Raw genomic sequence first — 18,548 nt, 5'->3', positions numbered from 1 at the left:
TTTGTGTTCCCTTTAATTTCTTCACCTTATGGTTACTTCATTATTTTTGAATGAACTAGTTGATGGTGGATAAATATTTTGAAGTGAAATATATCTGGTGAAACATTTTTGGAGAATAAAGTTTAGTCTTTAAATTTGAATATTGTCTAACAAGTTTTAAAATACAAGTTCTAATATGGCTTGTATTACAAAATAAATTATGGATAATACATTATAAATATTTATATTATCAGTACATATATATTATACTTTGTTAAATTATTATCTACATAGAAGATAGTAAAAATCTTGATCTAAGATCTTATTTAAAAGACCTATTTTAAAGAGAAATGAAATGAAGGGTAGGGCTTGGGAGATCATTCCCTTCCGTGGGAGTTTATTAGAGAATATGAGGGTTTTAAGAAATTTTAAAACCTTTGAAATCCTCATTATACCATTTTTTCTGTTCCCCATATCAGAGTCTTTTTTATGAAAACAATATCAAATACATTATCCTTATTAATATTTTCTAATTATATCTATGTTATTTTGTTGTACATTATTTAATATATTATATACTATTGATTTTTTAAAGGGAGAAAAAATAATATTTTTGTATTATATTAGTCTTCCATTTATATTCTATCTAAATTCCACATTCCGGATGAATTTACTTGGATTTGTCTTTTCTTCTTATTTCTTTTAATGATAATTAATACTTGAATCATAGATGATGTATTGATAGTAGAAAAAACTATTACGTTATCAATATATAAATATAATATTTTTACCATTAACTTAATGGAGAGAAATGAAATACAATTTTTCTTCTATTATTTCACTCACTCTTCCTCTCGTATCTATTTATCCATTATTTTATTATTTTACTGCTCTTAATATTATTTATTTATAATAATTTTATATATATAAATTGAGCAAGTTTATAATATTACCAACAAGGTATTGATCAATTTGTGTAATGCTCAATTAGATTTCTAGGATGATCAAAATGTTAATAATTTGTTTTTCAGAAATGACACTTATTGAGAGAGACAACCACACATCCAAAATAGATTACTTCATTTAAAAAAAGTGAGAGAATACCCTTAATAATACCAAAAAACATGATATGTATTTTAACATATTTTTATATAACAAACAAAACATTAGTTTAACGATGTAAGATTATATTAGAATCATTATAATTTTAAAAAAAATCATTCATAAGAATAATATTTTTAGGACAACCAAACACTCTAAATACATTAATTCCATTTTCAAAGGATAAGGAATTTGATTAGTTATAAAAAAATAATATTTCTTTTGGAAAAAGAAGGAAATGAAAAGAAATAATAAAATATCCAGAAGACGTTAAAAAACTTTTATCAGAAAGTGTTCCTTATAAAATCTGAGCTCAGAACTAAACCACCTTTCTCTCTCTCTCCCTCTCTCCGCAAAACCAAAACGTTTTTCCTTTCATTCTCACCGAATCATAACATTTCATCACGATGTTGCGCTTCACGTTAAACTCAAACCCTTATTTCATTCTCATCTTCTTCTCTCTCTTTCTCTTTTCTGCACTATCTTCCCCTCCTCTACCTATTCCAGGTAATTCACTGTATCAGTTATTTATTCAATCATCGAATTTTCATTTCTTAACAATGCAATTTGAATTACATGTTTTAGAGATTGGTGATGGAATGAATCCATGGAAGGATTGGACAACAGGGGGAAAAGTTGGAAATGATAACAATGGGAAAACGATAGTGGTTCTTGCGAAAGAAAGAACTTGCCGTAAAGATATATTCAACCATTTTCAACGTTACACCGGTGGATGGAATATCAGCAATACTCTTTATGTTACGGTTTGTCTCTTAATATTACTCTCTATTACATTCCATAACTTCAATTAGTTCATATAAAATTATTTTTTAGATTTTTAATATTATGATATATATTTTTATAGCACATCCCATTAAAAATATTTTCTAGGGTGTATTAAACTTATTTTCGAACATTAATCTATTAATTACTATTGATGCGTGCAAATGACTAAAAAAATATATAGATACTAAACTCTATTTTTTAACCAAAGGCATAATTGGTGCTCAAACTTGAATGAGTTTTAGTTAAATTATTATAAAAAATATTTATCTCTTGTTTGTATGTACATAATCATCCAAATTTATATTTATACATTATATTAACTATTCTCCTTGACAAATAATGTGTTCATTTAAATAATGAATTTGATTAAATTAAACAAAATATGATTTATTATGAAAAATCAAAATAGTATAAGAGTTGATGTTTATTATATTGTTTAAATTACTCATATACTATATTGTAACGAACCAAAAATAATGAAGTGATATTAACTCGTATACTATTTGAAATTGTGTTAACAATATAATATATTTTGTTTAACTTAATTATACATATCATTGACTAAAAATTATACTTATATATTAGTATTATAATGTAAGTATACAAATTAGTTGAGTTTGTGTATGTATAGAAAAGAGAAATAATTTGTATAATTTTATTAAAATTTATTTATGTAAATGTAAAAATTGATTTTATTTGTATCTTATCCAATCTAACTTGTACAATATCGTTTGACCATTTTTAGAAGTTATAAATGTTTTCTATTAAAAAACATTATAATATATAAATAATATTAAATAATTATATTTCCTCCATAATTCTACTCTATTATTCTCGTATTCCTTTTTAAGTGTCATTTTCTTGGAAATTTTTGTTTTTATAAGTTTTGTTTTCAAAATTTTAATTACTCTCTATATCTCCATTCATTCATTTATAAGTTATATTTATAATTGTACCATTTTGGTCATTATAAAAAGGTAGATTTTTTTTGTGTCAACCATTTTGGTTTAATTTTTTTTTAAAATCTCCTAAAAATATCAAAAGTGAGTCAAATTTTAGTATTTTTGTCATCCTATATTGACTCACATTCATAATCTTCTTGTACTAGTTTGGGTTTTTACTTTTTTTTTTTTGTAGATCAGATTAATACACACAAATTTTTTTATAGACTAAAGTATGTATTCACTCGAAGCAATGGGATAAGTAGAAAACTGATATAGTAAGAAAAAATAATGACAAATTTGTTAAAAACAAAAAATAGGACTCGTCATTTCCTTTGTTTGTGAAAAGTAATGTAAGACTATACTCATAAAGGAATGAAGGGAGTAGTTATGCATATTCCAATAAACCTTTCATTTATAGTGATAATGAATTGTGTGATAATTTTGAAATATTAATATATATTTATTTGATAAAATTAATAATTACAACTGCTTTATCCATCTTTTTTATTATATTCGAATCAATAATAAATTCCTTATATAAATTGTGACAACAGTATTTATTCTCACACTCATTTTTCTTCTTTTATAAATACTAATATGGAACAAATAAGGTGTATAACATTGTATGAATTTTTTATTAAATTTATTATGTTTGAAGTAATCGCTCGCTAGACTTTAAAATTGATTCAAAATGTGCAAAAGTTCGTAGATGTGATTCGATATTAATCATCAACCTTTGCTTTGCCAACACAGAGTATATGTGGTGAATAATTATAAAGTTGATGTAAAATAATGTTAGGAAAACTGCACATTAAAATGATAGTTCTCATTTGGCGTCAATACTTCTCTCTATATGCAAAAAGCTTTAATTATTTGAATATCTACATTTTTTAATATTGTATTTGAGGAATGTTGCATTTGCAAATTTGTAGTGTAGCATTCATATTTTATCGCACCTATTGATTTTAAATTTAACAGTAAATAATATATTGATCACATGAATTTGTATAGTGTTCATAGATATTATTTGTTTTCTCTACCTAAACACATTATATATATATATATATATATATATATATATAAATAAAGTTTAAGCACACTAATTATTGTGATTTTTTTAATTAAAAAGTTAATTAAAGTGAAGAATGGTGAGGAGGTATAAAAGTGATATAACAGATTCAATAATGAGTGTAATTAAAAAGTTACTATTTATTAGAATTATTTTTTTGTTTAAAAAATCATTTATAATTAAGTATGATTAATATAATAATAAAACTCTTACATCAACACGTGCTTCCAGAAATATCTCAGTTTGACTACATAAGAATTTGTCTTAGTTAGGCATCCAATCCTAGACATCATTTTTACCGGATGGTAAGAAATAGAGTTTAAAATCATTACATTGACGATGTAAACATTGTCAGCATACCAATCAGTATTGATTTACATTATTTTTGTTTGAGAGTCAATGATAAATAATAAATTTGTGGTGAATGATTGACTGACAATTGTGTGGAAAACACTTACATTGTCAATATACACATATTAAATAGTGGTAAATAATGCATGCAATGGTGTTTGGTGCAGTCAGTTATTTCTACTGCGGTTCCCTTCTTTGGTGCTGCTGTAGTGTGGTTCGTGATTTTTGTGCTCTTTTTAACCATCATCTGCCTATGTTACTGCTGTTGTCCTGGAACGTCTTGTGGCTATTCTAAATCAGCCTATGCTCTCTCATTGATTTTCCTCATCATCTTCACTCTTGCTGCAATGTATTTCTCTATCCATCTCTCTTTATATATATATATGGACATTTGTCAATTGTGTCTAACAATGTCTCATTCCCTATTCCGAGCTAATTACATATTGTCACATGAATAAAAGAAAAAATTTAAAAACAAAAAGTAATATTCTGATTGGCTCGGGAAAGGGAATGAGACACTATTCATGATGACAAGTGATCAGTATCTATATATTGTGTTAGTTTTAGTTACTATTTTTTACACTCCTTGATCATATATATATTTGATAATGTTAGAGTTGGATGTGTTATCTTGTACACTGGTCAAGGGAAGCTTCATGGAAGCACCACAAACACAGTTGATTTTGTTGTGAGTCAGGCTCAATTCACTACAGAAAGTCTCAAGAATGTGTCAGGTTTCTTTGATTCATCTGAGCAAATTGAACTTGGAGCTGCTGCAGCACTTTTGCCATCAGATATTCAAGAGGGTATTGAGCATGTTAAAGCCAAAATCAAAACTGCTATTACTACTCTTTCTAAACAGACTGGAGAAAATTCAAAGAAAATACACCAAGGCATAGATGGAATGTAAGTAAAACTTTAAGATTATAATTTGATTTTTTTTTAAATATTGTTTGCTAACAATTGTCTCTTATGCTATTTAGGGGATTCGCTCTTATGATTGTTGCTGCTGCTATGCTCTGTCTTACATTCCTCGGATTCTGTAAGTTTGTTTCTTTATATTTCAGTGTCCTTGCTCTATGCTGAACGTTTAGCAAAATATAATCTCATTTGCCTGCGTTAATCTTGTGAGAACTTTTTTGCAGTTTTTTCCATACTTGGGTTGCGGTTTTTCGTGTACTTGTAAGTTGAGTTCGTTGAGATTTTTTTCCTGTTTTCCCCTTCTACGTATTTGAATCATTAATGGGTTTGTGTCCTATTAAAGTCTGTCAGTAAATGATGTGTTTCTCATGGCTGCAGCTTGGTCGTTGTTGGAGGGATTCTTGTTGCAGCCACATTTATACTTTGTGGTGCGTTTCTTTTTCTTCATAAGTAAGTTCCTGATTTCTTGTTGAATTTATAGCAAGTTCATTTTCATATTCACCTCTATGACATTTGGATATATCCTTGTCAAGAATATTACTACAAGTTACTTTATTCATTCTCTTGAGCCAAACGTGCGAACTCTTAGTTTATGTTTAATGGTTAGTAGCATGCAGATTTGGTGCCTAATAGGGATCCTTGATGGTTCTCAACTAATTGATGCCCTAACATATTATTCATGTGGTATAGCACTATACTACTATAGCTTCTTTATATTTGTTTTTCATTCTTGAACGAAAAATTAAAATTGTATGATTTCATTAAAACTCTAGATCTTGAAATCAATTGTTTGTCTTATGAAATCAAGAACTATGTGATAGAAAAGATAATTCGAGTGAAATTGATGATGGGATTATGAAGACTGCATGTTTTGAGTTTTGGCAGCTGAAATTATGATGAAAACTGAATAGGATCTAATGAAGATTTTCAAAACGTCTAAGGCAAAATTTGACAAGTTAAGAAGTATTATGTTAGAGATGTTTGGACTATCAAACCTAACAAAAAGGGATAAAGGAAGAGAAAGAATAGGTAGAATATGATGGCTAAGTTTTTTGTTACATATGAAATGACTAGTTCTTAGCTTCAATTGAATTGGAAGTTTCAGATAAGATGGCTTAATGAAGAATTTTCTCCTGCCAATAAATACTGTAGCAGAAACCTAATTTGTGAAGAAAACTACTCTATCTAAACTACTGTAATATGATGTGAGATGGTTTGATTGGATTTAACATATGCTTATTACGGGTGAATCTGAAAGTATTTCCATAATTGATCAAGTTTATGTGTAACCATCGATTGTAAAAAATTTCTGTTGTATGGATGCCTAGGATTCCTTGGGTGAATTGTGAAGTCATTATAGATCTTCAAACTAATGAAGGTTTGGGGTTTAAACTAAATTTGCTTTGAAAATGTGAACCTGTGTGGGGTAATTTGGTTAAAAATAATTCAGCAATGTAACTTGTTCTGTAATTGGCACAAGGAAAGAAAAATGTGACATCATCAGGGATTCAGGGTTAAGGATAGGTACTTTGGCCAGAATAGATTAAGTGGTGGGAAACATTAAACAAAAAGCAAAACATTTATTTTTATGGTATGTTTCAGTTGTATTGTATGATATGGTATTGACATAATTTTTGAAATCATACAACAATTTTAACTTCACTTTCCAACATTAAAAAAATGATCTCCCAACATGAGAACAGGGGAGAAAAACTAGATACTTTTGAACTCTTGAGCTAAGATCCTAACTTATGAAATACTCTTATGATATCCACTGTAAATGTCTGTCTCTACATCATTTATTAGGTTCATGGCTACTACTATTACTTATTTATGTGTATGTATATGTATATAAAAGAAAACTTACTCCACTGTATATTTTTGCACTAGTGTGATCGGCGATACATGTGTTGCCATGGATGACTGGGTTCTGAACCCTACTGCTCATACAGCTCTGGATGAAATTCTTCCATGCGTTGATAATGCAACTGCTCAGGAATCCTTGATAAAAAGCAAGAATGTGACATATTCACTTGTTCAACTTGTTCACTTGTTCATTGCTGATGTTGCAAATGGAAATACCTCACTTTTTGTGTACAATCAATCCGGTCCTCTTATGCCTCTTCTCTGTAATCCATTTACATCCGACCTCAAAGTTCATAACTGTGCTGCTGGAGAAGTTACTTTAGAAAATGCTATCAATGTAAGGACCGAAATGTTTCTTAACCAAATATATGCAGGACTAGTAGAATAGCTAAAGAAATTAATTCATATGTAACATTTATGATGCAATTTTGACGACACATAAATCTAGCATTGTATAGATTCTGATATTGTTTGAATTCATGCAGGTTTGGAAGAATTATACATGTAAGGTTTCTTCATCAGGCAGTTGTATTACGCCTGGTCGAATGACCCCTACGCTATACGACCAAATGTCAGCTGCAGTGAACGTGACCTATGGGTTATATCACTATGGGCCATTTCTTGAAGAGTTAGTAGACTGCACTTTCGTAAGGCATACATTCACAAACATAAGCAAAAATCATTGTCCTGGTCTGAGAAGATTCACTCAGTGGATTTACATTGGACTAGTTGTGGTGTCTGTAGCTGTAATGCTGTCCTTGATATTCTGGATCATCTTCGAAAGGGAAAAACGGCTACGTCGCCGCACTAAAAAGTACAGTTCAGTCATTATCAAAAACAGTTATAAGCATGGAATCTAGGAGGGGTCTATAACACCATGCTCAATAAACCTTATACCTTAGCTCATCAAGGTTTCCAGATTAAGGTATTGTAACCTTAAACAACATTAGGTATAAGGTGGTCCTCATCTGCATCTGAGTTAGATTATATTCATCATTCTGTCTCTAAATATATGTGATGTAAAGTGTTCTGAATGGCTTACAATTACTCATTGTTTGTAATAAATGTATGCCAAGCTGGTTTGACCCTAGAGGAAAAAAATAATACTTAAGGTGCTTGAACTTGAGACTAGGGAGTATAAAAAACAGGTTAACCCTTCAACCAATCTTTCTAAACTTGTATATAGATATATATTCATGCATTGTTTAGACTTTTTGTTAAAGGAGCTCTCTTTTTGGTTCATTATGTTTTGGTAAAGTATCCATCAAAGATTAAGATCTCTCTTAATGTTTGGAGTTTAAGATAAAGAGGCTTTAATACATACATGTTCTCTTATATTGTCTTCCTTCCTTAATTCTTATCTTCATATTTAATTTTGTTTAATGTGTCACTTACCCTAAAGAAAAAGGGTATGTGAGTCATCTTGACCAACCCTTCATGTTCATGCACAAGAAAGAAAAAAGTCAATTTGGTCTAAAAAAGTTTCAATTAGGCAAGTAGTCCACATAATTTGACCAATAGTAACTTCATTAGCCTTTGAATCTTAATGATTGAATCACCTACCATCTCAAAGAAGTCTTGGATCTAATTAAATTCAATGGTTGATTTGTTCATGGGAAGAGGAAAAATTAGAGAAAGTACACAAGATGGTAAATGAAGAAAAGATATAGATTTAAGAGAAAGATTTTTTGCCTTTCTAGAAATAGTCATCCCAAAAGACAAATAAGGAAATGAGGCCAAATCTCAATAATCTCCTATAAAATTGCTCAAGCAACCCTTTAACTTACTAAGAATTCCTATAAACACAAGGCCATTAAAATATTAACCGATTATGACAAAAGTTTATACTCTATTAAGCCACCTTCAAGGCTTCCACCACAACCTCCCTCATTCACTTTGCCTCAAAAACATTAGTTAAGTTTCATACCCTCTTGAGATATAAAAGTTGCTATCTTTCTATGCTATTCTATGGCCTCAAGAAATTTTATTTCCATACCAAAGACCCATAATTCCTATACAATTAAACCTCCACCATCACCTATGTGCTTGTGTTCACCCACCACACACCATGGCTCCTTCCGGTGCAGCATGCACAAGAAGCCGCCGCGAGGTGCGGCTCCGCCCTTGCCTCGAGGGCCTTCCATGTCATCATCCATGCATGTCAAAGCTTATTCATTGAAGGCAATTCTTCTACAAATAATTAAGCCTTCTTCTAGCCATGGCCATCATAGGAGGAAAACTTTCCACCAAAAGCCAACAAGGTTTTCTTTGATGAATGGTAACAGAGATGCAGTTGAAGTTTCTTGATCATAATTTAGTTCTATGATCTCTGTTCTGTTTACTAATCCATGTGTTCATATGAGGGAATCTCTTATAACTCTTTGTTCAACTTTTTTCATTCTTCATGGGGTAAGTACATGAGGATATATGTACATAAGGTTTTGTATATAATAATGGAATGTTAAGAAATCACAATTTTGATTAGAAGTTTGCAATCTTAATTTTTTTTATTTACTTGGTGTGCAATAATACATTATGCATAATTGAAAGAAACCCACTTTACTTAGTAAAAGCACAGTCAGAATAAGAAAGAAAAAGTGTAGATCATTTGCACCATGCCCAACGGATAACTTTGTACATGACTTTGAATTTATTTAAGAGTAAATACAGTCCCTACCTATTATAAATCATGCTAAAAATAACTAATTTAATTTACATTTGAATTTTTTTGAACCATTTTAGATTTTTTCTTTTTTAAATGATTAAATTGGTAAGGCTAAAAAATACGATGACTAAAATGAGTATTTACTCTTCGATCTAATGTGTCACATTGTTCATGATATTGAATGTGATGAAAGTATATATAAATAACAAAGTTGTTTTCATGTTGTCTTTCCAATATCTTTGTAATTATATTGACAAGTTAAATTAATTATTGTAAGACTATGTAATCTAGTATATTAGGCCGCCTTTTTATTATAAGATATTGTGAAAAACTTTAGCTAAGCTTGGAGCTAGGAAATAACTATTGTATTAACTTTTTAAGTATGTATAAAAGTTTTCCAATTTGAAACTCTAAGATCAATCTCTTTAAAGGCTTAGAGAGTAATGAGGTAAATTTTGTTTCTAGTAGAAGTCTTTTTCATAAACTCAGACCTAAACTCATAATATGCTTAATAAAGTTAAATATTATTAAAAAAATGTTTTAATTCCTATAAGCAATATTTGTCAAAAAAAATAATAATACATCTCAGAAAATATTAGTTTCTTAATCATAAGGTGAAATGATATATTAGTTATATAAACAAAAAATATTTATCAACTTTAATGTAGCTTTTTAGTATTGACTGTGTTAGTTTATAAAGAGATTTTCTAATTTGCTCCAATAAAACATTTTAGGAATACTTAACAAGGTAATTGTTCATTAAAAAATTAAAATATGTCCTATCCCAGAGTATAAAATAAATTATTTCTCATTTAAAATTACTTTCTTAAGCATTCTTAACATGCAACTTGGCATACATTAGAAAAATCAATTTATAAAATTTAAATTACATATGCAACTAATATTCGTAAAAGTCTTACCTAATCACTATAATCATGTATTTGTAAAAGTCTTATCTGATGACTATAATACTTATCTCATCACATAATATAATCATGTTACAATTTCTAATGTTATACTAAGTAGGGTGGTTGAAGATTTGTATTCTTCCATTAATTTATGTGGCCTGAACTAATTATGATGAGTTAGTTCTAAGTTTCGAATTATATTTTATTTGTTTCTAGATTGAGTTGAACTTATACTTGGATTCGTCTCCTCGAAGCAAATATTTGACATTCTTTTAAATTTCTACTTTTACAATTATGAATAATCTAATTTCTTAACCTTTATCAATAAATACTCCATCACATTTTTATTGACAAATTTGTAATAACATAATAATATATTAAGTATAATAGTATTGTGTTTTAAAATATATATTGTAAAATACATATCTATATTATAGTTTCATACCAATTGTTTAATTTTATGATGAAACAATATAGTTTTGAAAATTATATTATTATCCTAATATGTCATGTTACCCTGATTTCGTCCGGAACATAATTAAATCTATATCCCATATAATCTCATATGATATTAAATTCAAGCCGAATTAAATATTAATATGTTCAGATTTCATTTCAAAATCAATTGATAATGAGAAGATAAATTCAACATGTATTTAAATTCATTATAGTGAATGATCTTAGACTTATATTAAACACCATAATATCTGCCTAATTATCAATAAAGTAATTTAGTTAGAATAAACAAAGCAAAATAGAACAGAATAATAATTGCAGTTGGTCCATATAGAGAATGTGGTGGTAGATAAGATCATAATTAATTAATATTAAATTGGACTGATCAACTAACATTACGGGTGAAATTAGTAACCTAATTTACTTCCTCAAGATAAAGTATATGTCAATTCTAATTACTATATAGAAGCTCCTTCACGCTCATTCCTTTTCATAAATAAACAAAAAAAAATAACACATAGAATATGCAGGAACGTTAACATCTACCATTTCAATATCTATAGAGTATTAGGATAAAATTATATACATAATTTTTCATAGTTCATTCATAATTAAATATAAATGGTAGATAATAAAAGAGTAATCATATACTATTATTGTATACATTGTTTTCCTCTCAATATCAAATATTTGAATAGAAATAGACGTGGCCAATACTATATTAGAAAATGGGATAAGATCGAGTATAAGATTTCAATTATTACATATGCCAACTTGCACTATGAGTACTTTGTAGAGTATAGCAAAAGTTTTGCTCTTTCATTATTAGTTTATGCCTTTTTGGTCCCAAAATTTGAGAATAAGGGACAAAAACTATTATGGAGATACATACAACTATTATTGGCAATTCGGGCAAAGCCCATGGGACCCACCCACCTGCACATTTTGGGTGAGCAGAGCATCCGCCCTAAAATGTCCGCCCAACATGTCCTCTTCACTCATGGACATTTCAAATGGGTGAGCAGGGCAGCTCATGAGCATCAATGAACACTAAAATAAGAAATTTGATGGGTCAAGTATGACAAGAGTAATTCATGTTCTCACAACTTGAGTGCATATAGCAATTTTCTAAAATATAATATCTTACCAATTAAATGTATGTCCAGTTTAGGCAAAACAAAATGTTATGTTTTGTGTTTTTACTCCTACTGTCACATTATGTATCCATGTAATCTCAAGTACTATGTCATTTTTAGATTTTTTTTTTTAATTTAGGGCGATCCGCAAGCCCGCCCTGCCCATGTTTAGAACGCGCAGGGCATGATATTTCATGCCCTATTTAAAAACGGACATGTTCATGTCTATCCTAATTTTGGTGGACATTGTTTGGACATGGGTAGGGCGGACAAGACCACCCTAATTGCCAATGCTACTTACAACACATCATATTTATAGATAAATGTATTAATGTTTTTTTATGTCATTATTCATGATTTTTAATTATAATTTTTAAAAAATTGATGTTATTATCTCAAAAAAAGATTGCATTAATTAATGAAATGGAAAACAGAATCTATCCTTACATGGAAGCTAGCACCTAAGCCGATTCAACGGATCTGACTCCACGTCGGTATGCCAAATAATCTTTGAAGGGAATAATACATAGAACCTATCATAAATAAATCTAAACTGTGACTCCGTGAGGTATTACTATATTTTAAAAGCTTAAAACTTACGGTGTAAAGTTTTTTATTATTGTGAAAATAATGTGGAAGTATAAAATGAATATTATAAATATTTATTGATTGATTAAAGGATTATAAGTCATGTGCTTATATACACAATACAAAAATAACTTATGATACAAGTAACAACTTAACAAACTCTTAACAAACTAACTAATATATTAATCACATGTGCAAAATGTGTCATAATAAATTTGATCTCCAATATTTATATTATTAGTATATCATACACCATTAACCTATATTATTTTTGTGTGAGAGTCAACAATGTTTAATAAATCAATAGTAATGATTTAAGTATAATTTTTTTTACACTGTCAGTATATACATATTAAATCTATATTTTAAATGGAAAAGTAGATAAAATTATCTAAATTTTTTGTCTTTTGAATAGTTAGTATGAATTATTTATTTTTCTTAATTACCTTTAAATTTTATCACTTGGTTGAATTGATCATTGTATGTATATTATTGAATTATTAGTAAACTAGCAATACAATTTAAGTTAGTTAGCATTGATATTTGAATTTTGCCTTCAAAATATAAAATTTGTTGAGAAGATAATAAATAAATTTAAGATTTAAAAGCCGTTAATGCTTTAACTGAATATATATGTCTGAAAAATAAAATAATAATTATAGTAAGGTTTTAAAATAAAATTCATAACATAATTTTTGTTTGCTGCTAAATTAACATTATATATATCGAGCCAACTTATGAACTTAACGAGTTGAAGTGTATATATCTCAAGTTCGACTCGTTTATTTATGAGCTGAATTTGGAGTTCATGTTCGTCTCATTTAGTTCATGAACCAATTTTATCGAGAACGAGTCGAGTTTCGAACTAATACTGAGTTGATTCGGTTCATTGTTAGCCCTACTTGGAAGATTGTAATCATGAATTACAATATAAGACGCTGATTTAGCGGTGCAAGATTCTGCTAAATCTCTATGTTGAACAAAATGTTAAGGTTTCAGTTCTTGAGAACAAGAGTTATTGGGGGTGATAGTCACACGTTCTAAAATATATTAGTTTCTTACTCTAACTAGATACAGAGGTATTACAAAATAACATGGATTTCTATATTTAATTATTCTTCTTATCAACCTTGTATCCTTACCTAATTATCTAAATAATGCGTTTTAAATTATTCATTTAAATGAAGTTGTTTAAAATTATAGAGAAAAATGTTTCATCATTCATCATTTATGTTTAATTATTATTAACTCTTTAGAGAAATAATATAAATGAATAATGAATGATATTATGATCGTGTATAAATCTTTACATTAAAAATAAATAGATATCTCACTCTTAAAATTATCAACCAACTCAAGGACAGTCAAATAAACTATTTATTCATAGTTACCAACATATGACACTTCAAGTTAACTTGATTTTTAAATAATTTGGTTGAGCATACATTATTTTAAAGTGTTTATTTTAAAAGTGACTGAACTTTCTTGAAGTATCTATATAAAAAAAATGAACCACGCAGCTTATATATGAATTATCATTGTTTTCGTATTCCAAATAAAAAATAAAATAAACTGCAAAACAATTTAAAAAAAATATAATTTCCTTCAAAAAATTTACTCACCATGATTGGTTTAAAAATATCACCAAATAATACTGAAGATTTCTTTCCTGAAACAAATAGATCCATTCAAATACTTTTTATGGAAAAAAACTAATTGCTGGACTTTATTTTTTGTATTCTAAAGTTAGTATCCATTAGTTTCTCTCTAATTCATGATTACTAAAATGGTACAATAATAATTATCGTGCTAAATGACAGTTTATTAGAATATAGGAAAAAGTAATAAATATAATGTGAAAATATTATATTTTTGTAATATATATTTATATATAATCAGTATATGATTTACTATTCATTTGTATTAATTATTTGAGATGATTAAATTGAATTGAATGAGGAATTATTGATGTGCAATATATAATATTTTTACTCTGTCATTATATTTTTCTCATTATATATAAATAAATAAATTATAAAATATTATTAAATGACTAATATCTAGAGACCAGAAAATCATAAGAAATCCAAATTACTAAATAATTAATAAGATAAAAAATAGGATTGTTATATTTCTTACGTAAAGAAGGAAAATTAAAGGAAGTGATGAGGATACTTTAGTAAATAGTAAATAAAATCTTTATTCTTATTTAGGTTCCACAAATTATTTTATAATTTATTATAATTTTCTATGAAATAAGAAAACACCATTCTCATTATTATTTCGATATCATAATATATACTTTTTTTCCAAACATCTATATTTCTCTTTATTTTCTATTTGTCAAGAACAAATGAGAAGTTATAGAATAGTGATAGTGCGTAGGGATGGCAACGGGCACGGACGGACACAGTTAGTAGTTATTCCCTACCCATTTTAAAATATGAGAGCATTACCCATACCCGCTCATACTCGTACGGGTACTCGTGTGCGAGTATTCGCGAGTATTTATGGGTACCTGCAAGTACAACGGTAATTGCAAGTTTCCTATATTATAATTGAATTTTTTCTATTATGTTTCAAATGAGATGAAACTTAATTATTTTTATACATTTTGATTGAATATTTGACAAAAATGCTAAATTTATTGGTGTTTTCTATTTGTGTGATTTTCTGTTCTCATTTCCTTAACAAAAAATATATATTTTCTTTGTAAAACATGTATGTTTCTACACATGTAATAATATTTGTAGGGTGTTTCACTACCAAATTTAATAAAATATGTAAGCAAAGGAAAATGAAAAAAGATGTACATAGTGTTAGAATAATGTATTTTTTATTTTAATTAAATATAATATATTAATCATATAAATAACGGATACCTGCATGCACGAGTACCATAATATCCATACCCGTCCATATTTATTATGATATTTTTAAAAACCAATTTATAAAACATGCAGGTACCCGTTTGTGAGACAACCCGTGCCTATACGAATTTTATCCCAAGTATGAGTTTTTTGTGATCCCTAATAGTGCGTGGCAGAGAAGGCAGAAAAAAGTGTGAGGGGGATTAACAATTTTATAATGTTATTTTGTCCTTTCTTATAGTCACTATGGGCAGCCCACAGCTTTGTGAAAGTGAAAGCCGTTGGATATGCAATTCAGAGGGCACAACGTCCTACAATCACTCCATTTCCTCAACCCACAGTCTAATACTCTCTTTTCATTTTTGCTTTTCACTCCCTCCCACCTTTACATTTTATATGCTTTGCTTCAAAACATGCCAATGTCACTTTTACTTTTTACCCTCTTTGTTTTAACTCATCGCAATCGAAAAAAGTTGGTTTTAACTTTAACTAGTAAAGTTACTTTTTAGTTTTCAAGGATCAATATTTTTTTTATGAAAGAATAAATGTATCATATGTAGATTCATATGGTTAAAAATACATTTTTATTAGTGCATTCACATGGTTAAAAACACACATGTCACTCGTGTATTCATACCATTAAGAACACATCTCACCTGTGTATTCTCATGATTAAATGAATACATATTACTCGTACATCCACATAGTTAAAACACATGTATTACTCATGCATCCACATAGTTAAAACACACATGCTACATGTGCATTCACATAGTTAAAACATACATGTTACCCACACATTATTATGTGTTACCTGTGTATTTGCATTTTAAAGCACATAAGAAAAAAATGATAATTTCGAATTTGGATTTTTTAACAAAAATAGAAAACGGAAACATGCTACTATATGATTTTTTTTTAAATAAATATTTTTAAAAGTTGTAGAAAATAATGAATTTTTTTTAATGAAAATAGAGAAATCAAAATGTGATATTATATGAGTATTTTTATTAAAAATATATTTCAAGTTACAAAAAACACTTCAATTTCGAATTAGATTTTTTTAATTATTATATTTTAGATCATCTTATATGTTTATTTGTTAATTCTAATTACAAATATATGGTGTCTAGTTTACTCTTTTGATCGGTCTTTTCAATTCATGAGGAATGATATTCAAGTTATATTTAAAGAAAATAACCTCTTATTTAGACAATTGTCATAAATATATAGTGTCTAGTTTACTCTTTTGATCAGTCTTTTCAATTCATTCATAAATAGTAAAATATGAATATAATGTGTGTGAAAGTTCACTATATGAACATGAAGCTTTTTTGGAAGAAAAAAATATAAGAGAGTGACATATATCCATAATAACATAGTAAGATTTTTTTATATTATATAGTTAATACATATAAATTCATATATCAAAATTAATTGGCATGAGAGGAATAAGTTGATAGATAGTTTAACTATACTTAAGAATGAGAAAAAATGATGTGAAACTTTCCAACATTGTCCACTTCTGTACAAACCTTATTTGGGTTGTCAATTTCCTTTTTTTTTCTCTCTCTCTATTTGTGTTATAATATTTTGGATTATTATATATAATCAATCACTATATTTATTTATTAAATTTGAGATGTTATCCTCTGTTATATTCTTACACAATAACACGTGATTTTATGTATATCAAATGTACAATCTTATATTTATTTTTTTCAATTACACAATAGCATTATTCAATTAAAATTTAATTAATATTTTTGGAAGCAATTCTCACATTGTTTACTTTATTATTTCGATAAAAACTTAAATACATATTGGATTACTCCTATAATTTATAATTGATTTTAAAATGAAACTTTAACGTAAGATTAGAGTGTGAAATCAATTTATATGTGGTTGGCATTAGTAGAAAGATTTTCTTTATTCACAATTCAAAAGTAACTCTAATCCAATATACTCATGTGCCACTAACATGTCGGAAAGTATAGATGTCAAAATGGACATTGTCTGTAGGTTTGCCCGCATAGCCCATATTTTTCTGCGGGCGTAATATAAAATTTTTGCCCATTTGTCTACCAAGTCCACAGACATTTCTATTGGACAATGCGATGGCTAGCGGATAAAATTTAAGGAAAAACAAGAAAAGTTCAAATAAATTATCATATAATGTGATTTTTCATGTCTCAAAAATTATAATCTAATATGGCGTGTTTAATTTCATATTAAATATCAAAGTTTTTGTTAATTTTTTTATCTTCGACAACTTTATTTATTTTTATTTTATAATATGATTTTTTATTTTCCAATTATTGAACATTGTCCGCAAGCCGTTCGCATGTGTGTTAACACATTTTAAAATGGGTTAGGCATTTGGTTTTATTCATTAAGGTAATGCGGCCATGCCCATACCCGCTTAAACTATTACAAGTATTTGCGAGCACGAGCAAAACAGAGTGAGCAGTCCATTTTGCTATCTCTACTAGAAAGTAAGTCTCATATTCCTTTCCTCACTTTCTGGATAATAATTTATATACATGTTTGACTACTCTTCTTATTACTATTTGATCTTTAAATGGAATATTAAAAATACCCTTTTGTACTATTTTCTTAATCGATGTAGTCATGCATCAAATCCAAATTAACAAATAAAAATATATTACTCTCATGGAACCAAACTCATTTAGTTTATTTTGACATGTATATACGATCAACGTATTCATATTAATATATGTGTATTAAAAAATATATTTTGTGGTTGATGGCTCGATTTCTATATAGTATAAAATATTAATGTACTAACATTTATCTATAAAATATAATCAATATCTTAAAATTAAGTTGATAAAATATATGAGAATATAAGTTGCAGCTTTTTACAATATTAATACATTATCGATGG

The 18,548-nt window shown here is 27.9% G+C and overlaps 1 protein-coding gene across 1 annotated transcript; it reads left to right on the top strand.

The window, feature by feature from the left end:
* On the top strand, window positions 1,419-8,159 carry LOC109354813. The gene is made up of 9 exons (XM_019597563.1): window positions 1,419-1,587; window positions 1,666-1,844; window positions 4,398-4,579; window positions 4,846-5,136; window positions 5,214-5,272; window positions 5,376-5,412; window positions 5,530-5,601; window positions 7,042-7,354; window positions 7,503-8,159. Exons 1-9 carry the CDS (start codon window positions 1,488-1,490, stop codon window positions 7,875-7,877), a joined length of 1,608 nt encoding a protein of 535 aa, XP_019453108.1. The 5' UTR covers window positions 1,419-1,487; the 3' UTR covers window positions 7,878-8,159.

The sequence above is a fragment of the Lupinus angustifolius genome, chromosome LG01, assembly GCF_001865875.1.
Source record: "Lupinus angustifolius cultivar Tanjil chromosome LG01, LupAngTanjil_v1.0, whole genome shotgun sequence".
Classification (NCBI taxonomy): Eukaryota; Viridiplantae; Streptophyta; class Magnoliopsida; order Fabales; family Fabaceae; genus Lupinus; species Lupinus angustifolius.
The sequence above is the reverse complement of the archived record's forward strand: the minus strand, read 5'-3'. Positions and strand labels throughout refer to the sequence as shown.